Genomic DNA, 25,348 nt, shown 5'->3' on the forward strand with positions numbered 1-25,348 from the left:
TTGGAGGCCAGAAGAAGGTGTAGGGTCCCCTGGAACTGAAGTTGCAGGTAACTATGAGCCTTTATATGGGTGTTTGGACTCAAACCCAAGTCTTCTGGAAAAACAGTCAGTATTAACTGCTGAGCCAACTCTCTAGCACTTCCCCCACCACCTTGTTTTTGAGACAAGGTATTATAGCATAGCTCCAGCTTGCTCAGAACTTAGATATCTACCTGTCTGTGCCTCCCAAGTGCTGGGATTCAAGGAGCATTTTTGGTTTTAACCTACTTTTTTTGTGAAAAATTTTATTTATTTTGTGTGTGTGTGTGTGTGCATATACACATCACAGCACATGTGGAGATCATAGTATAACATGCAGGGAGTTGGTTCTCTTCTACCATGTGGGTCCCAGGGATCTCTGATCTATCTCACTGGACATTCTTTAACCTAACCCCACCCCCTTTGGCACTAGGGATTGAATTCAGGGCCTTGTGTACTATTTATGTGTTTATTATCACTGAGCTACACCACCAGCACCCCCGCTTCTTTTTTTGGGGGGGGGGTTGAGACAGGGTTTCTCTGTGTAGCTTTGCGCCTTTCCTGGATCTCGCTCTGTAGACCAGGCTGGCCTTGAACTCACAGAGATCCGCCTGCCTCTGCCTCCCAAGTGCTGGGATTAAAGGCGTGCGCCACCACACCCAGCAGCACCCCCACTTCTATTTTTTTTTTCTGGTAAAAAGTTGAGTCTTCTTGGCTTTTACCTCCTCCACAGGAAAGCCTGGACAATAGTCATTGAAATAATTGTACTCATGGACCAGAAACTCCACTTATGGGAATTTCTTCAAAAGATAGCATTTTATGGGCCAGTAAGATGGCTTAGTGAGTAAAGAAAACTCTTGCCTCACAAGCCTGGTGACCTGAGTCCAATCCCTTGGACTCACATAAAAGATGGGAGAGAGAACCAAATATACAAAGTTGTCCTCTCACCTCTGCATACAAGCTGTGTCACAGGGTATGTGCCTCTACCTCCCCAACACACTAATGATGATAAATAAAATTGAAAGATCACTTTACAAAGGAATAAAAACTCTCCTTTTAGCCGGGCGGTGGTGGCGCACGCCTTTAATCCCAGCACTCGGGAGGCAGAGCCAGGCGGATCTCTGTGAGTTCGAGGCCGGCCTGGGCTACCAAGTGAGTTTCAGGAAAGGCGCAAAGCTACACAGAGAAACCCTGTCTCGAAAAACCAAAAAAAAAAAAAAAACTCTCCTTTTTTAGAGATAGCATCTTATTCTGGAACTCAGTATATAGCCCAGGCTGGTCTCAAACTCTAGGCAATCCTCCAGCTTTAGCCTCCCAAGTGCTGGGATGACAGATGTGTGCCATTATACCTGGCTTTCAGAATTCTTTCCAAAAGGCTAGAAACTATTTAAATGACTATGGAAACAGGTCTGGTTTAGTAAGTTATGGTAAGTTAGTGCTCATTTGATTTAGCCCTCAGAGCTAGAAAGTTGTTCATGACCTTGAATGAAAAAGGCAAGTCAGCTTTCATGTTTGTCATCCCAGCAGTCAGGAGGTGGAGGCAGGAGGATTAGAGTTCAAGGTTATCCTCCAATAGGGAGAGAATTTAAGGCTAGATTTGCTATTGGAGACTGTCTTTAAAACAAAAAATTGGGACTGGAAAGTTGGCTCAGTGGTTAAGAGCACTGGCTGCTTCTTCAGAGGACCCAGTTTGATTCCCAGCACCCACAGGGCTGCTCACAACCATCAGTAGTAACTCTCAGTCTCAGGATCTTACACCCTCTTCTGACTTCTGCAGTCAGCAGGTATGCATGTGGTGCACAGACATAGATGTTGGTAATCCACCTGTACACATAAAAACTTTTTTAAAAAGAGAAAAAAGAGTTTTTTTTAATGTATGTATCTTTTTAGGTATGAGTGCTCTGTTTGCATGTATCCCTGCAGGCCAGAAGAGGGCACCAGATCCAGATCTCATTATAGATGGCTGTGAGCCACCTTGTGGTTGCCAGGAATTGAACTCGGGACCTCTGGAAGAGCAGCCAGTGCTCTTAACCACTGAGCTATCTCTCCAGGCCCCAAAAAAAGGTTTTTGAAAAGTGAAAATGCCTTATGTATCAAACAAGATCTTTTTAAAAAAAAATAGTGCTAGCTAATCACAATGTATGGACTACTTGCCTTCCTGTTTATGTGAAATCTTACCTGCTGTACTAGTCAGGATTCTCTAAAGGCACAGAACTGACAGAGTGAATATACATATTAAAAGTAGATTAGATTGGCTCTCAGGATGTGGTTCAGATAGTCCAACAGCTGTCTCACAACGGAAAGCTGAGAATCTGTTAGTTGTCCAGTCCACAAGGCTGGATCTCTCTGCAGTTCCTGTCTGGCGCTGCAGTCCCAGAAGGTTCCTGAATATAGCTGCTGGTCTTCAGTCTGCACTGGAATCCTGAAGAAGTTGGATTTAATACCAGCTACAGCAATAGGATAGATGAATTTGCCATAGAGAGTGAGGGCAAGCAGGCAAAAAGCAAGGTTTCCTCCTGTGTCCTTTTATGTGAGCTGCCAGATTTGGGGGTGGGTCTTCCTAATAATGTGATTAAAAAAATTCCTCACAGCAGTGCCTAGAAGCTTGGGTTTAGTTGATTCCAGATGTAGTCAGGATTAGCTACCACACTTGCAGAGACACCAGGTATATTGGAGAGATAGGTGCAGAAGAGTGTTACATTGAACCAGAAGTTGTCTGTAACTAGGAGGATTCTGTGTTGTGTTGTGTTGTGTTGTTTTACTTTGTTGAGTTTTTGTTTTGAGGCGGGCAAATTTAGTTCTAAACTTACTAGGATAGCACAGGATGGCCTTGGATTCATTCTGCAGCAGAGGCTGGCCTTAAATTTCTAAGCCTCCTGCTTCTGCCTTCCAAGTACAGGGATTACAGGCATTCGATCCCATACCTAGCTCTTAGTTCTGGGATTCTTCATTCCATGCTTTTCTCAAATGTTTGGTGGTGGTGGTTTTGTTGTTTTTTCTGTTGCTTAATTTTTGGTTTTTAATTTTTATTTTATATGTACAGGTGTTTTGCCTCTATGTACATGCACCACTTACATGTAGTGCCTGAGGAAGCTGGAAGAAGCTGTCAGGTGCTCTAGAACTGGAGTTATAGATATTATGAGCCACCATGTGGGTTCTGGAAATTGAACCCAGGTCCTCTGGAAGAGCAGCCAGTGCTGTTTACCACTGAGCCATCTCTCCAGCCCCATCTGCTTCCTTCTTTCCACTCTGTAGATCCTAGGGATCAAACTCAGGTCATCAGGCATGGTGGCAAACACCTTTACCCACTGAGCCATCTCACCAGCCCAGTTTCTTGTCTTTTTGAGACAGGGTCTCATGTAGCCCAGGCTGACTTCTAAACCTCTATATAGATGATGCTAATTTTGAAGCCCTGATCCCCTGGCCTCTACCTCGCAGTTGGTGGGATTATAGGCCTGCTGCACTGTGCTTGGTCTTGAGTTGGAATGTTTCTAATAGCTTTCACATACCTAAAGGTGTCCAATAAAAATAAACACGTTTCTATGATTTTTAATGATGTGATTTCAACCAATTGAGTGAACCGTCTGGCCTCCTGGGAGCCTCTGTCCAAGTAAATGTTACAAAAACCGTGGAAGGATGGATTGTTCTTTCTCTTTTAAGTGAGCAAGTCAGTGGCAGCTCAGTGGACCTTGTGACTGAGGGTTTGGTAAAAATTCAGTGGTGCGCGCCTTTAATCCCAGCACTCAGAAGGTAATGACAAGTGGACCTCTGAGTTTGAGGCCAGCCTGGTCTACAGAGTGAGTTCCAGGAAAGCCAGGGCTACATAGAGAAACCCTGTCTCAAAAAAAATAAGTATATCAAATCCATGATACATTATAACCTATTAATTGCATTTTGTGATTCCCCCCCACCAATTTTTGCCTCCATTTTTCATCACAGGACAAGAGGAATTTCCTTCGTGACCCACCAGCTGGTGTGCAGTTTAACTTTGATTTTGATCAGATGTACCCTGTCGCCCTGGTCATGCTCCAAGAAGATGAGCTACTAAGCAAGATGAGATTTGCCCTTGTTCCTAAACTGTAAGCACCGTGTTCTTAGTCAGACACTGCTCAGAGATTTCAGTTTCCTAAGGGCTCTAGTTATATGCACAGTGCCAGAACCCTCTTGATGCTATCTGTTCATCCAAACAGGCCCTGTAGCCCTTCAGAGACCCTGTGTACTTGGCAGCATGCCCCAAAATAGAAAGGGAGGGCAGACTTGGCAGGTAAAGTCAGAATGGGAAGGAGATGTGCTCTTTGGCCAAGTTAAGGTAGAACATGTTTCCTTCAGAAATGACACACAGACCCAGATAAAATCAGATCTGTAAAGGCCCCTTGCCTTTTCCCAAAAATCCAGTGTTTTGTATTCAGGCTCTGCAGCAGCTTGCAGCAGCTGTGTTCTGTTCTTTCTTGTGGTTTTTCTTCCACCAAAGAAAGGCCCTTCCCTAATAATAAAATCCCAGTTACCCTTTAAGCTCGAGCACAAGCAGTAGTCCGTGAGGCTTTGCCATCAGCCTGCCAGCAGAGGGCGGCCTTCCCTTCTGCAGTATCCCTGCGGCTTTGTCTACCTCTGACTCTGATGCAGGGTTTTTGTTGTTGTGTTTGCAGTACTGGAAACTGAATTTAGGACCTGGCTCACACCAGGCAATGTTTAAACACTGAAATACATCCCCAGACCTCTTTTTGACTTTTTAACACAGGGTCTTTCTAACTGGTCTTGAAGTCACTCCATATCCTCAGCAGGCCTTGAAATTTCAATCCTCCTGCTTCAGGCTCTCAAGTAACTAGGTTTACAGGCCTGAGCTACCAGGCCTGGGTTTTATTATGATGATTATGATTGTCACTGCTCTTTATTTTGTTCATATTTTTTGAAGTCAGATTTCAAAAACAGAGCTTGGCTCAGGACTATAATCCTAGCACTTGGGAGGCAGAGGCAGGAGGATGGTGAGAGGCCAGCCTGGGTCATAAGTGGGAAACCCTGTTTCTAAACAAAATAAAGGCGGGCATTGTGACTTGTTATCCCAGTACTCAGGAGGCTGAGGCAGAAGAATCACTATGAGTTTGAGGACAGTCTGGCTTATATAGTGAGTCCCAGGCCAGCCTAAGCTATAGAGTGAGACCCTGTCCAAAAACATAATATCAAAACAAACAAATAAAGCTGGCATTTTTCCTTACTTTATGACAGTCCCCTTTTTAGAATGCTCTTATTCTTTTTTCATGGTTGCAAAATCTTCCTGTTCCCAGAGGGGTACAATTTATAGTTCTCTCAAAATGTCTTTCTGTGCACTTTCCTCAGAAACTTTCTGGGACTCTGCCTTCTGGTTGCAGGCTCCCCTCCCTTGTCTTTTGCAATAATGATGCTGTACTGATGGGCTTCTATGGCTGGAGAGACTTAACTAGCTGTAAGTAGGTAGCTTCCCTGCTAGAGGACTCTTCAACCTCCTGGCCAGCTGCAGGCAACACAAGAAGGGCCTGGCCTGACACCAACCTGTGTGCAGGCTGTGCCCTGTAGCTTTAGTATGGCATCATAGCCCCAGTCTCAATTGTACCAGGCGAGCCTGTACCCCACATAGGAAACTGTTAGGATCTAGCTCATGGGAAGGGCAGGGCAATCTGGGAGAGAACAGAGCCATCTCTCCACTCCTCACAGGCACCTGCGGCATTTGTTCCAGGACCTGTCTGCAGGCCTGCTTCTTGCTGGCCACCCATCACATGGGTAGCACAACTCCACACAGTACATTTTTGTTTGCCTGTTGACTTTTCAGCTTCCACTGTCTATAGGATTTATCTATGCAGTTCCTCTTTTGTGATTTCTAGGGTGTTTTCAGAGGGACTATACATGAGCTCATGTTCATTATGCAATGTTTAGCTGACCACATAGGGATTTTGACAAACATTTCGTAGTCCTTGGGACCATATGACAGCTTGGGTCTTTTGTCTATATGAGACTACTACTTTGGCAAAGTTCTTCTAGTCTCGGGAAGACAGTTATATAGAACCTTTTCTTTGTGTTTTCCTCTATAGTAAAACTCTTCTCTCCATAACTAGCAAAATACTGGTGGCAAATTCCTTTTTATTGTTGTTTGGCTTTGTTTTGTTTTTGTTTTTGAGACAGGCTTTCATATGACCCAAATTGGCCTCAGACACCATATGTAGCTGAAGATGACCATGAATGCCTGATCTCCTACCTTCACCTCCCAAAAGCTGGGTTTACAAGCACGTACCACTCAAGACAGTCTTACCAAGTTATCCTGGCCGGCCTGAGACTGTGTTATTGACCAGGCTAGCCAGCCTCAATCTTTCAGGGACCTCCTGCTTCATTCTCCCATGTGCTAGGTGCTGAGATGGAGGCATGAGTCATCACAATCATCCTTTCTTTTCAGACTTGTTTTTCTATATACCAGGCTGCCTTCAATCTTGCTATGGAATCAGTCAAGGATGACTCTGAACTTTTGATCCTCCTTCCTCCAACTTACTCCACAATCTAAGTGCTAAGATCAATTTCTACAGTTTTACATCTCTCTTCCAAAAGAAAAGTATATAAAATATAGCTAAAAATCACATTACAAATTTTATCTTTAGACTGTAGCTAAAATAGCTCTTTATAGTTGAGGATATAAAGAAATGTACCATCTACTCCTCTACTGCATATGTTCACAAAACCCTAGGAATTGACTTATTGTTTTAAAGGATGGTCACAAGAATTATTTGTAACTGGGCATGGTGTGGCACCCCTATTATCCTAATACTCAAGAGGCTGAAGATAGAGAGTTGGAGACCAGCCCTATAAAAAGTCTAGCTTTGGGGACTAGAAAGATAACTCAGTGGTTAGGAGCACTAACTGTGCTTCCAGGGGACCCAGGTTTGATTCCCTGTACCCACATGGTGACTTAGAACCATCTGTAACTAATTCCAGGGGATTTCATGCCTTCTGGCTTCTGTGGGCACAGACATATACATGCTACACAAACATACATGCAGGCAAAGTACCCATTCAAATAAAATTTTTTTCGAGACAGGGTTTCTCTGTGTAGCTCTGGTTGTCCTGGAACTCACTCTATAGACCAGGCTGGCCTCAAACTCAAGAGATTCGCCTGCCTCTGCCTCCCGAGTGCTGGGATTAAAGGTGTGTGCCACCACCGCCTGGCTCAAATAAAATAATTTATTTAAAAAAATCTAGCTTGAGCTGGTGAGATGGTTCAGTGGGTAAAGGCACTTGTTGCCAAGAGTGAGGACCTGAGTTAAGTCCTCGGGGCTACATGGTAGAAAGAAACTGAGACTTGGGAGAACTAATTGGGCCTGTTTATCTTGTAAGTCCCAGGCTCTTAAGTCAAAACATCAGAGCCAGGCAAAAGTGAAATTGCAGCTAAGTGTGCTAACACATACCTATAATCTGAGCATTTATGAGGCTGAGACGAGAAGACTGCTACTAGTTTGAGGCCAGTCTAGGCTATATAGTAAGTTCCAGGCAAAGCTTGTGTTACAGGCCAAGTGAAACTCTGTCTCGAGGGAAAAAGTTGTGAGGAAGTGGGCTGCCTAAGTATCTTCAAGGCCTTTTATTTCTGAGCTCTGTGAAACATCTCACATGAATGAACCTTGGGTGTACTAATGTCTCCGTGGTGACTCATGGGCTCTGTTTGCTCTGTTGATGAACAAAAACAACCATTTGGATGTCTGTCTTTGCCAGACTCCCTCCCTCTTGATGTAAGAGGCAGGCACATTGCAGAAAACTTGTGCATCACCCTCTGGGGGAAGAATCACACTCCAGATGACATTGTAAAGGTTCCAAAAGGTCCTCTGATAAAGAAACCTACTGGGCACAGCTGTAGCTCCCAAACACGAATCTATTGTGCTTTTGTGTTGCATTTGAGGCATTAGAAGCCTGTGGACACCCTATGAGAACACTGGGCGTATGTCAGCCTGTGGCTGGAAAAGACTGATAGTTTCTCCCCTGCTATCAGAGGGCTTCAAAGTGTATCTGTGACGCAGCAGCAGGGCACTGGCTGGGTTCAGGCTGCCGTAAGGAAGTGCTGACATACTAATGGACATTTCAAAATATAAGGCCAGTCCTTCAATCTCTAAAGTGTCCCTAGATAGTGACCGTTGTTTCAGAAAGATTATCCAAGATGATCAGAAGGACACTCAGAGAAGAAAAGTCTTAGAAGCTCCATATTTGTTTATGATGGCTTGTTTTTGTTTTTATGTGGTTGGTTGGCAAAAGGTTCTCATGTATTCCATACTGGTCTGGAATGCTATATATAATGGAGGATGACCTTGAACGTCTGATTTCCCTGCCTTCACCCTGAAATTCTGGGATTACAGACTTAGGCCACCATGTCTGGCTTATATGGTGCTGGGGTTAGAACCCAGGGCTTTGTGCCTGCCAGGCTAAGCAAGCACTACCAAATGAGCTCCATCCCCAAATGTGCACCCTTGATTCAGTTTAGGTTTGTCTTCCAAACTAGAGATTATAATTTGAGAGAACAGTCATCAGTTTTTAAAAATTATTTTGAAACAATGAAAAGTTAGATTTGAATGCAATACAAAGACCATTTGTAATTCATTTAGTGTGTGTGTGTGTGTGTGTGTGTGTGTGTGTGTGTGTGTGTGTGTGTGCGCGCACGCGCGTGCGTGTGCATGTGCATGCTCAGTGTGTGTATGTGAGTACAAGTGTCTTGGCTTCAGTTTTGAGGTTAGAGAATAATTTTATGGAGTTAATTCTCTCCTTCCACCTTTACATGGGTTCTGGGAATCAAATTCAGGTCACCAGGTTTATATGACAAGTACCTTTACCTGATGGAACTTTGAAACTTCATTCTATTCATCATCAAATTTTCCATATATTCTTGTATATATATGGAATATATTTTCCATATATTCTTTATATCCATATAGTCTCATGCATTTGATGCAGTGGGTTATAATATGTTGTTATTTTGATGCTCAAATCATCATCACTTTGACAGCTGGGAGCCCAGCAAAACTTAATCTGTATCCTTTGGTGGTGGTTTTGTTTGAGACAGGGTCACATTATGTATCCTGTATCCCTGGTTGTCCTGAAACTCTCTACATAGACCAGGCTAGCCTCAAACTCAGAGATCACCAGCCTCTGCCTCCTGAGTGCTGGGATTAAAGGCATGCGCCACCACACCAAGCTCCAAGCTCATTTTTACCTTTCTCTAACCCTGGGATCCACCATTTATTCAGAAAGTATTGGCACCTTTTAGTGAAAAATGAAATTTTATTCGTCCTTATTAGCATATATTAATTAAATATAATGATGGTTTTCAGAAAATGACATTTAGAAAGCAAGAACTGAGCACCATTAGGGTGTTACTTCTCACCAGGAGAGGATGCAGCTAGGAGGTATACACATGCTCATCTGTGTCTCCGTGGAATGAATACTGTATTCACAGGGATACCTTCCAATAAAGATCATTCTCATTTTCTTCTGCTGTGTTTGTAATTCCCTGCTCTGGCAGTGAGAAGCCTGGTTCTGTGACCTTTAATGTTTTTATTTTTTCAATCCCCTGCATGTCACTAAGCTCTCATTTCTGATTCCCCTTCGTCCCTCACTCAGACACCACTCTCTTTCTGCTTGGTTCTTACTGCCCTTTCTAGGCCACCTATTGTGTGTACCCACCATACTCCACTTGGCACCAATGCCTTAAACCAGGCAAGTCCAATATGCAACCAAGTTTGAGGACCACTGTCAGTTCTCAGGTTGAATAGAACTTGTCTTTATCAACCATCTCCCAGGTAGTTGTGGGTGTAATTTGGTAGTAGAGTGCTTGCCTAGTTTTTACAAAGCCCTGGGCTCTATCCCCAATTCTGCCCAACACCCAAAGCTGTTATAACCATCTCTCATTCTGTTTCTACTAGTTTCTAGCTACTTTAGCAAGCTGCCAGCTGGTGTATTTCCTAAGGAATAACATCAAGCCAGGTGTGGTATCAAATACCTGTAATTGTAGCACTTGAGTGATGGAGGCAAGAGGATCAAGAGTTCAAGGTCAACCTTAGCTATGTAATGAGTTTGAGGCCAGTCTGTGATACATGAGACTCAATCTTAAACAAGCAAGGGCTGGGGAGATGGCTCATCAGTTAAACACTTGCCTGGCAATCTCGAGGACTAGAATTCAAATGCTCAGAATCCACGTAGATGCCAGGTGGGTGTGGCCCAGCCTTGAAAAGAAGACACGGGATCCTGGAGCCAGCTGACCAGACAGACTATCCATATCTAGACCGGCTGTATCAATCCTACCTCAATACATAATAAAGTAGAAGAACGGTTGAGGATGATTTCCCATATTCAAGATTGATCTTCCACATACACGTGTATATATGTGCTCACACACGTTCAGACATATATACCCACATGTACAAACACATGAAAAGTAGAAAACAAAAAAGAACAACATCCACAATGGTTTCTTCCCACTGCCTAAAAGCATATAATCCTTTAGAAAACAGGAAAGGACTCATAGTCCCCCTGGTTAGTCACACTGCCACACACTAATGCCTTGTTTCCTTCTGTCAAGGATCAAATCTATATAATAAAATACTAGGAAATAGGGGGCCACTGATATAGTTCAGCAGGTAAAGGCTGCCAAACCACATGAGTTCAAGCCCCACATGGCAGAAAAAGTGAACTCCTGAAAGTTGTCCTATGGATCCTGCAGCATGCACATATAAACATAATTTTTAAAAAGGGATTAGAGATGGCTCAGCAGTCAAGAACACTGTCTGCCCTTCCAGACAACCCAGATTCAATTTCTAGCATCTACATGGTAGCTCACAACAGTCTGTAACTCTACTTCCAGGGGGATCCAATGCCCTCTTTTGGCCTCCATGGGCCTTGCACATGTGTTGTGCACAGATATACATGCAGGCAAAACACCTGTACACATAGAATAAAATTAATAAGATAAATAAAAGCAAGCCAGGTAGTGGTGGTACATACATACCTTTAATCCCAGCACTCGGGAGGCAGAGCCAGGTGGATCTCTGTGAGTTCGAGGCTAGCCTGGTCTACAGAGTGAGTTCCAGGATAGGCTCCAAAGCTACACAGAGAAACCCTGTCTTGAAAAACAAAAACAAACAAAAGAAAAAATAAATAAAAGCACCAAGAAATACTGATAGTTTATGAGCGTTATATAACTCATCTCTTGCTGCTGTGGAGAATATAGTTCAGCTTACCCTGTTATTTAGCTTTCGCTTGTAAAGCAAATGACCATTTCCTTTGGCCTTCACAAGGATGGAAAGCGCTCAGGGGCTGGAGCTTTAGCTTGGTAGTAGAGTGCTGGCTTGCCTGGCACACAGGAAACCCTACCTCCCCAGAGGCAAATAAATAACGGTCCACTGTAGGCTTTGCTATACTAACCTGTGTGCCCTCCCACATGTCACTGTCTATCAAAGTGTAAAGGAAGAAGTATTCTGGAGGAACTACTTTTACCGCATCTCCCTGATTAAGCAGTCGGCCCAACTCACAGCACTGGCCGCCCAGCAGCAAGCCTCTGGGAAGGAAGAGAAAAGCAGCAGAGAAGATGATTTGCCACTGACAGGTACATTCCGGGGGAAAAGAGATCATTCTGGAAGAAAAGAATTGATGTAAAATATTCCTGCTTAGAGATGCTAATGAGCTCTTGTCATCTTGTATGCATCAAAAATGTTGACATCTCTGTACAGAAAAAATTTCTTTTTAAGGGAAATTTTCTTTGCTGCCCTTCCTGACCCAGCTTACATGTGTCTTCCCCAAATGTTCTTTTGCTATCTCATTCTTGGTTCTTTTTTGTTTGTTTTTTCAAGACAGGCTTTCTCTGCATAGCCCTGGCTGTTCTGGAACTTGCTCTGTAGACCAGGCAGGCCTTGAACTCAGAGAACCACCTGCCTCTGCATACCGAGTGCTGGGACTAAAGGTGTACACTACCACCAACAGGCTTCTTTTTGCTTTTTATTACTCTTGAACAGCAATCTTCTTCTCTACTTCTCTTTTCTTGCCCATTGGGGTTTTGTTTTGTTTGGGGGGTCTCGTGTAGTCCAGGCTGGCCTTGAGCTCCTGATCCTCCTGCCTACACATCTCAAGTGCTAGGGTTACAGGCATGCGCTACCAAGGCCAGCTGTTTCTCAGACTTCTATTTGTCCCAATTTCCTTAGGACTTACAGTTGTAGAGTATAGTAGCTCTTATTCTAGTCCAATAACAAGTATCTAGCTCTGAGCTAAGCTATTAAACATTTGGCACTTTTCTCCTGTGATGTATTACCCCTGTTTGCTAGGGAACAAGTTTTATAATATAAGCAACTATTTGATGAACTGTGATATTAATATAGGGTTGAAGAGTTGACTTGGCAATTAAGAGCACTTCCTGCTCTTCCAAAGGACCCAGATTCAGTTCCCAGCACCCACATGGATGGCTTACAGTCCCTTATACCTCCAGTTGCAGGGGATCTGACACCCTTTTCTGACTTCCATGGGTACTCAGACATAAATAAAAATAAAGCTGGGCGTGATTGCAAGCACCTTTAATCCCTGAAGGCAGAGGCAGTCAGATCTCTGAGTTTGAGGCCATCTTGGAATTCCAGACTGACCTGGCATATATAGTAAGACCCTGTCTCAAAAGTAAATAGATAGATAGATAGATAGATAGATAGATAGATAGATAGATAGATAGATAAATAGATAGATTGTATAATATTTTATATATTTATTTTATGGCATTAGAATGGATCCGAGTGCCTTGCACATACTAAGCAGGAACTCTACTGAGCTATATCCAGAGCCCTTCTATTTTTTTTTCCATTTTTTATGAGTGCCTGCTATGTATATAGATATGTTCTAATTACCAATAGAATCATCTGATAAGTGGAGCAATTTAGTTTGTGGAATTTTAGCTAAGTATGTCATAAGACACAGGTTGTACAGACTACTAGGAGAGGCTCTGAAACTACACTCAAGGTCAAGTTGCATACAGGTATGAATCCCAGCAAACTTTCGTTCTTTAGCATATCCTTAAATTATGGTTGGTTTTTTTGTTTGTTTGTTTGTTTTTAGAGGATAGCTTTTTGAAACAGGGTTTCACTGTGTAAACCCAGCTAGTGTTGAACTCCTAAGCCATCCTCCTTCTCTGCCCCTGAAATGCTAAGATTACAGGCATGGGCTACCATTCCTGGCTTCCTTATATTAATGTTATTGGGAAGTGCTGGGCTGGGAATATAGCTCAGTGGTAGAGCACTTACCTAGCATATGTGCAGATAATAATATGTTCAATACCCAGCACTGCCAAAAAAAAAAAAAAGAAAGCCATTTTCCCAAAGACTGCCTGTTTAACAAAATGGACTTAAAAGTAATTCAATAAAGACTGTCAGCATGGTTAATACAATGAAGAGCAGAAGGGGTGGAGAGATGGCTCAGCAGTTAAGAGTGAGTGTTGCTCTTACAGAGGATTCAAGTTCAGTCCCCAACACCCACATTAGTCAGCTCACATTGCCTGTAACTCCAGCGCCAGGGATTCAACACCCTCTTTTGACCTCTGAAGACACCACATGCAGGTACACATACCCACACTCAGCCACACACAGACAATTAAATCTTTATAGGATAACCAGCAGAATGCTAAGATGAGGCATTGTATTTTCCTTTGTGCTTTCTAACCAGGTTGGTAACAGCTTCAAGGAAGCTTGATAAATAGCTTCATTCTTAGTATCCTAAAAGAAAACAGAGAATCAATTTTGCTTACACTGAAGTCCAAAGATAATTCTTAATGGAAATTCCATATAAGGATATTGAATATGGTTGCGGATTTAAAATGACATGCCTGCCTGGCATGGTGGTGCACATATTTAATCCCAGCACTCAAGAGACAGAGGCATGTGGATCTCTGTGAGTTCCAGGGTAGTCAGGGCTACATAATGAGATCCTATGTCTAAATAGATAAAAACAAAAGGACACTCAAAGTAGGAGGTTCACATGGTTGTGCCTGGCTATGTCATATCATAACTTCAAGGGAGCTAAAAATATACAATAAAAGCTCATTTCTGAAAATGATTTAATATCATATCTGTGGATATTTTAGCTGTTCTTATGATATGCATTCAGAAGTAAATCAAGCAATTATTGTCTCTTTTATTCTCACTTCATAGAGGCAGTACGGCCCAAAACACCACCTGTCGTAATCAAATCTCAGCTTAAAACTCAAGAGGTAATACAGTTTTACGTTATACCTAGTAAATGATGTCTGAAAATGAAGTTACTGGGTTAACTATCTCTGATACCATTTAAAACTGCTTGAGAGTGTCAGTCTTATGTCTGCAAGATGAGGAGTCCAGTACTTGAATAGTCAAGGGCCTATAGCTGAGAGCTGAGGTGATTTCCTGGCATAAATAATTCTAGATGTGCTCATCAGGAATCAGAGAAAATGGTTTGAGTGATCTAAACAGTGAGGGAGAATAATAGCCTCAGGTGGTAACTCACTCTGTTACCAAGCAACTGCCAGTTAGAAGGTTGGAGAGCAGAAGCATTGTCTTACAGCTAGCAGAGAAGAACAAAAAAAATGAGGCTGTGTTAAATTATGAGACATAGGTGTCACTTAGAATCCATTCCAAGAGCTCTTTGGTTGCATTTCAGGATGAGGAGGAAATCTCTACCAGCCCGGGGGTTTCTGAGTTTGTCAGTGACGCCTTCGATGCCTGCAACTTAAATCAGGAGGATTTAAGAAAAGAAATGGAGCAACTTGTACTTGATAAAAAGCAAGTGGAAACAATTGCACTAGAAGGTAACACACACACAGTGGCTTTGTTCTTTTTTCCTAATTCCAATCTCATTTTAAAGTCGGTAGACAGAGGCTGGGGATGTAACTCAGGTGGTAGAGTGCTCACCTAGCCTGCATGAGGCCCTGAGTTCAGTCCCCAGCACTATACAAAACCATACATGGTGATGCATACTTGTAATCCCAGTATTCGGGAGGTAGAGACAGAAAGATCAGAAGTTTGAGGACAGTCTTGACCACATGAAACCCTGTCTCAGAAAAATAATGAAGCCAGTCAACAAACTAGGCGTGGTAGTATACACCCCTCTAATCCTAGCACTTAGAAAGGTAAGGCAGAGCTGATATGATTTTGAAGCCATCCTGAGTTATATGGTTAGTTCCAGGCCAGCCAGAGCATTATAGTGATATCTGTCTCAAAAACAACCTGAAAATGAATTGTAGCTTTACGTTTTATACAGTGGTGGGGATTGAACCCAGGGCTTTGCATATACTAGGCAGGTTTGCTATGCCTCACTTATCCCCAACCCTAGCTTTGTGTTGTTTGAGACAGGTTCTCATGTAGCCCAGATTAGTTTCAGTCTCCCTGTCCAGTCTGCTGGCCTTGACCTCTTGTCTCTCCACCTCACTGTGTGCTGAGATTACAGGTAACGCACCATGCTGCCTCACCTTTTTTAATGGCCATGTTTTGTTTACTCATTTTTTTCTAACACTCTACAGTATCTGCCTTATCTTCCACATACTTTCAATAAGTGTGTGCACAGACACACAGGTAAAATGAGTGTGTGAGTGGAAGGGTTCAGCTCTAAATCTTAGTGTAGAGGACTGATATGAGAACTCTAGGTAAGTTCCACAGAGACCAGGCTTCTGGGAGAGATCACCTGGCTTTGGATGCTGGTGTCTGTTGCCACTATCTGGAGAGACTGGATCTTTTCTGGTATAGTGGTTAAGCACAGGCTGTGGAGTCTATGGGTTTGTCTCTGTCAAGAGCCCTGTTTTGAGCAAGTTGCATAATCCCTCTTAAGTCTCTGTTTCCACACATCTCTAAGGTATGGATAGTAGTGAGATCTTGTCCAAGGATTATTATAAGGATAATAATATCAATATAGAGCAGATGTGGCAGTGCACACATGTAATCTCAGCACTTGGGAGGTAGGGAAAGGATTGCCTAAGCTACATTCAAAGGGCCAGGTCAGTCTGGATTACATCAAAGACCCTACTCCCAAAATACAAAACAGGGCTTTAGCGTGGCTCAGTTGGTAGAATGCTTACTTAGCACCTGTGTAGCCTGTTGGCCTTGACCTCCTGCCTCTCCACCTCCTGAGTACTGGGATTACAGGTATTCCACCATGCTGTCTCACCTTCCTTTTTAAATAGCCATGTTTTGTTTTATTTTTATAACACTCTGCAATATCTGCCTTAGCTTCTGCATACTGAATTCAAGGTGCTGTGTTCAATACCAGGCACATGATAAAACTGGGCATGGTGGCTACACCTGTAATCTCAACACTAAGGTAGTAGAAGCAGGAGGATTAGAAATTCAGGATCATTCCTCAGCCAGTATTGTGTTGGAGGCTAGCCTGGGATACACGATGCTCTGTCTCAAAGACAAGGGCCAGAGAGATGGCTCAGCAGGTAACCATGCTCACTGCCAAGCCTGATGACCTGAGTTAGATTCTTAGGACCCACATGGTAGGAAGAAAGAACGAAATCCTGGAAAATATCCTCTGACCTCCACACATAACCTTGTGACACTTGTATACCTGTGCTTACACACATAAACACACACACACACAAGTTTTAAAATGAGGAGGAAATGGGGGCGGGAAATGTAGCTTAATAGTAGAGTGCTTGCCTAGCAATGTCTGAGGCCCTAGGTTCCCATGCCTGGTACTACAAAGAAAAAAATGGCTAGGCCTTGTGTCAAGTATTACAGTTGAATGAATTGTTACCACAAGTATTACAAGTTCAAAGAGCACCTTTCTTTGCCTCTCCCTTTGTTTTCTGTAGAAGATTCTGCCGATTGGGAAAAGGAACTACAACAGGAGCTTCAGGAGTATGAAGTGGTAGCAGAGTCTGAGAAGCGAGATGAAAACTGGGATAAAGAAATTGAAAAGATGCTGCAGGAGGAAAATTAGTCCCAAACCAATTCTTAACATTGTGCTGACATTACATTTTGACGCTCGCTGAATCAGAAGGCACAAAAAAATAAATAATTAACTTTATGCAATTTGAAATTATTCTTTTTCAAGCTAAAACTTGCCTCTTATAAAGTATGCAGAACACCTGTTGTAATAATCAAAAATAACAGGATATTGTATGTAACATTTCATATAAATCAAATTAACAATGTTGTTATAGGCAGCAGAGCTAGCTATGCCACAGAAACACAAGTAAAATACTAGAGTTTGTTTTCCACAAGGTTGGCAACATTTTTCTTTAGCCATGATTTTCTAAGCATATATACTCATTGCCTTTTTGTTGTTACATGGTTAAAGTACTTACTTAATGGCTTAATTACTATCAGAATGACCAAATTATACCAAAGAATGCAAGAGAAAGCACTTTCAAAACTATTTTCTTGCCAGATATTTTCTAAAATTCTGTCTGAAAGCCAAAAGCTGAGATAATTAAATTCACTTGAATGACATAAACATCACCCAATTCGATGTTAAGAAACACTGTGCAGGACTAGGGATGTGGTGGGCACTTACCTGTTGTAGAATATTACTTTAAGGTGTATTACATTTGTTTATGCTCTGGAACATTTGTTTAATGATGCAAAGATGTGCTGCGTTATTTTATGTTGCATTTGTTTTACTCTGTGAAGCTGTGTTACTTTGCCTGTCTAAAACATCTGATGGTCTAATAAAGAACTGTACAGCCAATAGAAAGACAAGAGAACGGATAGGCAGGGCTGGCAGGCAGAGAGAATAAATAAAAGGAGAATTCTGGGAGGAGCAAGAAGAAAGATAGGGAACAAGAGAGGAAGGAGGAGGACGTAACAGCCAGACATAGAGTAAGAAGGAAAGAAAAGGTATACAGGAATAGAGAAAGATAAAAGCCCTGAGGCAAAAGGTAGACAGGATAATTTAAGAAAAGCTGGCTAGAAACAAGCCAAGCTAAAGCTGGGCATTTATAATTAAGAATAAGCCTCTGTGTGTGTTTTATTTGGAGCTGGGTGGTGTACCCCCAAAAGAGTCAAAGAGCAAAAACAAACAACATTGTGGCACCCGCCGGGCGGTGGTGGCGCACGCCTTTAATCCCAGCACTCGGGAGGCAGAGCCAGGCGGATCTCTCTCTGTGAGTTCGAGGCCAGCCTGGACTACCAAGTGAGTTCCAGTAAAGGCGCAAAGCTACACAGAGAAACCCTGTCTCGAAAAACCAAAAAAACAAAAAAAAAACAAAACATTGTGGCACCCAATGTGGGGCTAGAGTAAAAGAAAATCTAACAATACTTGCCTGTCATTCACAATGCCCTGGGTTCCAACTCCAGCTAAAAAAGCAAGGTAGATTTGTTTTTAAAAAAGTTTTACTTTCCCCTAGAACCTTTTCATTCTGTTTTGTTATGTATACTACAAATTCAACATCAGACTTTTTGTAGGAACTGGGACCTTCAGTTCTTTTTGTATTAATAACCTTCAAGAAGCCTATTTAGCTTAAGGTTTGTTCTCATGGTAATGGTCACTATGTATAAATGTCTTAAATGATTAGCCTTTATAGAATGATCTTCCTTGGAGTATAACTTCTAGAAATTGCTAATTAATCCTTCTTGTATTCTGCTATGCCAGCAGACATCTGTTCATAGAATGTGATCATTTTAAGAGCAAGGTGATTTAATGTTAGAAAACTAACTAGCATTCACCTTTTGTATTTTCACAGCGCCTTTATTTCATAAGGGGGAATAAAATCAAGACATTTCTTTATAAGAAAATTGTACGTGTTTATATTCTTCTACCCATAAAAACTAGTCTATGGTCCGCTGGTGTAGGTGGTCAGTGAGAGAACCAAGAATGGATATAAGCATTACTCTCAATGTTTATCTTTTGAGATATACACTGATAAAATGAACCAGACTGCCTCATCTCATGTCACTTCCTTTTAGCAATAAACTTGAGTATTCTATGAAGCCATTGACCCAATATGAAAGGATTTCCACATACAACATCAGAAACCACTCTACTAAAGTAAAAAGTGTTCATTTGGGGTTTAGTATGGTTGGAGGTAGGGTCTTCTGTACTTCTGCTTGGCCTGGAATTTACTGTAGATCGGGTTGGCCTCAAACTTAAAGTGATCCTCCTATCTCTGCTTCTGCCTCTGACTGATATTTTGTTAATTTGATAGAGAAAAGGAATATATTGAAATGATTTTTGAGCAGCTAAGAATCCTAGATGTAAGCATGATAATGCCTTATTCTTAATACATGCACATGTATATATTGGGTTTTTTGAGACAGAGTATCACTATAGAGATCAGGCTGGCTTTGAACTCACAGAGAACTGTTTGCCTTTGCTTCCTGAGTGCTGGGAGTAAAGGTATACCACCATACCCAGCTTAGTTTGGGGTTTTTTAAAGACAAGGTCTCATGATGTATCTCCAGCTAGTATCAAACTCATAGAGATCTTCTTGCCTTTGCCTTCCAAATAATGGGAGAAAAGATGCACCATTATACCTGGCTTACACTAAAATTCTTACTGTTGCTGGGCAGTCGTGGCACACGCCATTAATCCCAGCACTTGGGAGGCAGAGCCAGGCAAATCTCTGTGAGTTCAAGGCCAGCCTGTGCTACAGAGTGAGATCCAGGACAGGCACCAAAACTACACAGACAAACCCTGTCTTGAAAAAAAAATCTTACTGTTGAATAAACACAAAGAAGCAAAGATGTTAGAGAAGGAAGAAGAATGAGCCTGGGCATGGTGGTATTTGCCTGTAATCTCAGTACATGGAAGGTAGAAGCAGAAAAATCAGGTTCAGAGTAGCTATAACTTTACAGTGAACTCAAGGCCAGCCTGGGCTACATGAAACCCTAACGTGAAAATTTCAAAATAGAAACAAATGGAAATTCCCTTATGAAGTGGGAAATCTCGGTTGTTAACTTTCAAGAAGTTGAACTTAAGCAGATGAGTTGGCTTGTTGGATAAAAGCACTTGCCACACAAGCCTGAGCCCACCAGAAACCATGCTGGACAGAATGGACCAACTGCCAAAAGTTGTTCTCTGACCTCCACATACTCACCATGGTGAACATGTCCATACACATGCAGGCATACACACAATAATGTGTGTGTGTGTGTGTGTGTGTGTGTGTGTGTGTGTGTGTGTGTGTGTGTGTATGCATGCACATGAGTGCAGGTACCCCTGGAGGCCAAAGAACATATCAGATTGCCTGGAGCTGGAGTTAAAAAAGGCAGTAAGCTGCCTGACATGGGTGCTGGAAGCTAAACTTGAGTTCTCTGCAAAATCAGTATTCATCTCTCTCCTGCCCCAATGATAATTTTTTTTTAAAAAAGTTAAGCTGGGCCTTGATGGTACATACCTTTAATCCCAGCATTCAGGAGGCAGAGGCAGGCATTTCTCTGTGAGTTCGAGGCCAGCCTGGTCCATAGAGCAAGTTCCAGGACAGCCATGGCTACACAGAGAAACCTTATCTTAAAAACCCAAAAAGTAGGGCTGGAGAGATGGCTCATTGGTTAAGAGCACTGACTGCTCTTCCAGAAGACCTAGGTTGAATTCCCAGCACCCACATGACAGCTCACAACTGTCTAACTCCAGTCCCTAGAGATCTGACACTGTCATACCAATGCACATAAAATAAAGTTAAATTATTTAAAAAAAAATAAATAAAAACTAGAAAATTAAACTAGGAAAGCTCATCTCCAGAGACAAAGCAACCATTGCATCTATATGCACATTGATTTAAGATGTATTATTATAAGCTGATGATTTTCTGTGATCAAATATTACTGGACTGGAGGCATAATTCAGCAGTAAAGTTCTTGCCTAGCATTTGTGAGGCCCTGAGGATTTTTAAAATGTTTTATTATTACTGTACATACGAGTACCATTCTACATTTATGGGGATCAGAGAATAACTTTCAGGACTTAGTTCTCACCTTCTATCTTTATGTGGGGTCCAGGGATCAAACTTCACAGCACTCACTTTCATCTAGTGAGCCATCTCACCAGACCCTGAGGATTGTTTTTTTTTAGATTTATTTATTTATTATATATACAGAAGAGGGCACCAGATCTCATTATAGATGGTTGTGAGCCACCATGTGGTTGCTGGGAATTGAACTCAGGACCTTTGGAAGAGCAAGCAGTGCTCTTAACCTCTGAGCCATCTCTCCAGCCCCCTGAGGATTGTTTTTTTAAACAAATTTGTTTTTCAGTTTTTGTCTTACTTATGTTTTTATTGTTGTGAAGAGACACCATGACCACGGCAACTCATATAAATAAAAACATTTAATTGAGAGAGCTCACAGTTTCAGAGGTTCAGTCCATTATCATGGCAGGGAGCAGGCAGCCGTGGTGCTGGAGCTGAGTTCTACATCCTGACTCCGAGGCCAACCGGAAGTTGACTGATAGTCATACTGAAGGAAGCTTGAGCAAAAGAGACCTCAAAGCCCACTCCCACAGTGACACACTTCTTCCATCAAGGCCATACCTCCTAATAGTGCCATTCTCTTTGGGGATCATTTTCTTTCAAACCATCATACTTTTTAAAAACTTGAATCTGACATGGTAGGGCACACCTTTAATTCTAGCACTTGGAGGCAGAGGCAAGCAGATCTCTAAGTTTGAAGGTAGCCTACTGTACATAGTGAGTTCCAGGCCAGCCAGAACTATTTAATAAGACTATCTCAAAAACCAAAACAAACAAATGTGTGTATGTTTATGTGGGGATTGGAGAGATGGCTCAGAGGATAAAGGCACTTGTCTCCAAGTCTGAACCCTGGGACCCAGGTGGTAAAATGAGAAATGACTCCAAGTTGTCCTCTGCCCTCAAGACACATGCTGTGGTACATGCATGCACACATGTGCATACACACACATGCACACAAATTAATTTTACAAATAAATGTAAGTCAAGTGTGGTGGCACATGCCTTTAATCCCAGCCCTCAGGAGACAGAGACAATCTGGTCTACATAGTAAGTTTCATGACAGCCAGGGCTGTGTAGAGACCCTGTCTCAGAAAACAAAATAAGGAATAAGCCAGTGAGTCTAGAAGCAGGTAGTCATGCTTGGTGGCTGTACAATAGAAACCACCTGGGGAGTCAGGCACTATTAGCTTCCAGAGCCCTCTGCAGAAGTACCAAAGAAACTGGACCCATCTATAGTCCTGAAGGTCCACATTTTAAAAACTCCATAAATCATTTCTGTGGGCAACCAGGATAGAACATGGGCTAAGTAAAGTCTTGAGTGATAAGACAAGAGACACCCTTGGACAGGATACTAGTGTCCCCTATATCAATCAAATGAATTGGTTGGATTACATGGTTCCTAAGGTCCATTCAACACATAAAATGGCCTATTTTAAGAGGCCTCTGAGGCAAAGGATCTAAGTCAATAGTAGGGTACTTGCCTAGCATGTGCAAGGTGCTGGGTTCAATCCCCAAAGCCACTAAAACATTTCATACAATGGATGGCACTTCTTTTTGTTTTAGACTTTTTTCCTTTGGTAATTAAATGTATGTATACAATGTCTCTTCAAATTCATGCCCAACCCCCCCCCCTTGTTCCCCTTGATTCCCCTATGCACACCTGATTCTATTTTCAATGTGAGTTTGTTGGGGCTAAAAAGATGATTCAATGGTAAGAGCCATGAAAGGATCTGAGTTCAGATCCCAGAAACCATATTTAAAAAAACTAGGGTGAGGGCTGGAGAGATGGCTCAGCCATTAAAGCCTAGGCTCACAACCCAAAAGGTGGGCTAGGGGTGGGGATTGGAGAGAAAGCTCAGCAGTTCAGAACGTTTGCTGCTCTTCCAGAGAACACAAGTTTGGTTCCCAGCACCCAAGTTGGGCAGCTCACAACCACCTAGAAGTCTAGTTCCAGGCAATCCAACACACTCTGCTGGACTCCTCAGTCACCCACATAGGAATGACTACCACAAACATAAACATAGTTGCATTTTTAAAGGAGAGGTTGATTTTGCAATACTGTTATTAGAAAACTAATGCCAGGCAATCTTTCTACTTCTAAATATAAAGCTAAGCATATGCATTTATCTCCACTTACAAACCTGCAATAAATGGCAGTAAGGGAAGAAGAGAAAGTATAAACCCAATGATGAAAACAGCCAGCTGCAGCAGCAAGATTTTCTGTGCTTCTGAAGCTTGGAAAGGCTCAGGAATTCTGAAGGCATACTGCTTCTGCCCCTACACTTTGACAGCTACATGATGTTGGGGTAGGCCGCTTGCTGACTCTGCTGCAATCTCAGGGGGAAAGCCAAGAATGAGTACTATGAGACACAGAAGCTAATGGCTGAAATGACTCCAAGAAACTGGGAATTCCAGGGAAGGCAGGTTACGAGATCTGTTTTAAAATCCTTGTGTAATTTGACTTCTAAAAATAACTACATGTATCATTTTGATTTTTTTTAAGAAATATTTTTCTTTTTAGACAGGATTTAACTCTTTAACCCAGGCTTGCCTGAAATAATTTTCTGTGAGTGTTTTGCCTTCCTGTATGTCTGCACCACATGTGTGCCTAGTGTCCAAGAAAGCCAGAAGAGGGCATTGAATGCTCTGGAACCGGAGTTACAGATGGTTGTGAGCTGCCATGTGGGTTCTGGGAACCAAACCTCAGTCCTCTGTAAGAGCAGCAAGTGCTCTTAACCACTGAGCCATCTCTACTTTTGACAAGGGTAAGAGTAGGAAAAAAACACAAGCCTTAGAGGTCTGGGTGAGGTAGCAATGCCTGTAAATAATCTAGCACTTAGGTGGTGTGGTGGTTTGAATGAAAATGTCCTACATAGGCTCATAGGGAATGGTACTATTATTACTATATTGGAATTGGTGTGGGCTTGTTGGAGGAAATGTGTCATTGGGGATGGGCTGTGAGGTTTCAAATACTCAAGTTAGGCCCAGTGTAACACTCTTCCTGCTTCCTTTGGATCCTGTTGTTGTTTTTCACTCTTTTGGGAGGCCTACCACCCAGTTCCCAAATAAATCACACACAGAGGCTTATTCTTAATTATGAATGCCTGGCCTTAGCTTGGCTTGTTTCTTGCCAGCTTTTCTTAAATTAACTTGTCTGTCTTTTGCCTCTGGGCTTTTTCTTTTTCTATTCCTGTATACCTTTCTTTATTACTCCATTGCTGGTTATGTAGCTGGATGGCTGACCCCTGATGTCCTCCTCCTTCCTCTCTCATTCCTTGATCTTTTCTTCTCCCAGATTTCTCCTTCTACATATTCTCTCTGCCTGCCAGCCCCACCTATCCTTTCTCCTGCCTTGCTATTGGCCATTCAGTTCTTTATTAAACCATCAGGTGTTTTAGATAGGCACAGTAACACCACTTCACAGAGTTAAACAAATGCAACATAAACAAAAGTAACACACCTTAAACTAATATTCTACAACAGGATCTAGATATAGAACTCTCAGCTCCTTCTCCAGCACCATGTCTGCCTGCATACCACCATACTTTCCATCATGATGATAATAAACTAAACCTCTGAATTGTAAGCCAGCCCTAATTCTATTCATTCCTTTTTAAGAGTTGCTGTGGTCATGTTGCCTCTTCACGGCAATAAAAACCCTAAGTAAGACATGTGGCTAAGATAGGAGGAAAGCCAGTTCCAAGGCAACCTGCCTTACACAGGGAAACCCTGTTTAAAAAAAGGTTGGGGGAGAGGGGGCCGGAGATGTAGCTCAGTTGGTAGAGTGCTTACCTAGCAAGTGTGAAGTTCTAGGTTTAATACCCAGCATCAAACAAGCAGGGTGTGGTGGCACATACCTGTATCCCTGAATTCAGGAGGTAGAGGCAAGAAGATCAGAAGTTCAAGGTGATCCTTGACTACGTAGTAAATTCTATTCTAATCTGGGCCACAGGAGAGCCTGTTCAATGTATTGTTTCCAAATTAAAAAAATCCCCCAGCACTCAGAAGGCAGAAACAAGCAGATCTCTTGTGAGTTCCAGGTCAGCCTAGTCTACATAGTGATTTCAAGTACAGCCAGAGCTACATAGAGAGACCCTTTCTCCAAAAAAAAAAAAAAGAAAGAAAAAGAGAAACCAACTTTTCAGAAACATAAATTAAACAAATAAAAGAAGACTATGTCCAGAGAAATAGTTCAGTTGCAAACATGAGGACCTGGACTTAATACCCAGAATCCACATTAAAAAGCTGGGCATAAACTGGATATGCCCAGTTTAATTCTAGCACTCAGGAGGCAGAGGCAGGCAGATCTCTAAGAGTTCAAGGCCATCGTAGTCTACATAGTGAGTTCCAACCAGCTAGAGTTACATAATAAGGCCCTGTCTCAAAAAAAAAAAAAAGAAAAGAAAAGAAAAGAAAAAGCTGGGCATG

At 42.3% G+C, this 25,348-nt stretch overlaps 1 protein-coding gene across 1 annotated transcript in view; it reads left to right on the forward strand.

Moving 5' to 3' along the window:
- Syap1 (synapse associated protein 1) overlaps nt 1-17,040 on the forward strand; it is a 32,367-nt gene extending 15,327 nt beyond the window's left edge. Inside the window, exons 5-9 of the mRNA XM_059250276.1 lie at nt 3,958-4,097; nt 11,472-11,617; nt 14,193-14,251; nt 14,677-14,824; nt 16,826-17,040. Of these exons, the coding sequence (XP_059106259.1) occupies nt 3,958-4,097; nt 11,472-11,617; nt 14,193-14,251; nt 14,677-14,824; nt 16,826-16,953 (621 nt within the window). The 3' untranslated portion in view covers nt 16,954-17,040. The remainder of the gene's footprint in view (nt 1-3,957; nt 4,098-11,471; nt 11,618-14,192; nt 14,252-14,676; nt 14,825-16,825) is intronic.
- The last annotated feature ends 8,308 nt before the right edge of the window (nt 17,041-25,348 follow it).

This window comes from Peromyscus eremicus, chromosome X, assembly GCF_949786415.1.
Source record: "Peromyscus eremicus chromosome X, PerEre_H2_v1, whole genome shotgun sequence".
NCBI classification, from domain to species: Eukaryota; Metazoa; Chordata; class Mammalia; order Rodentia; family Cricetidae; genus Peromyscus; species Peromyscus eremicus.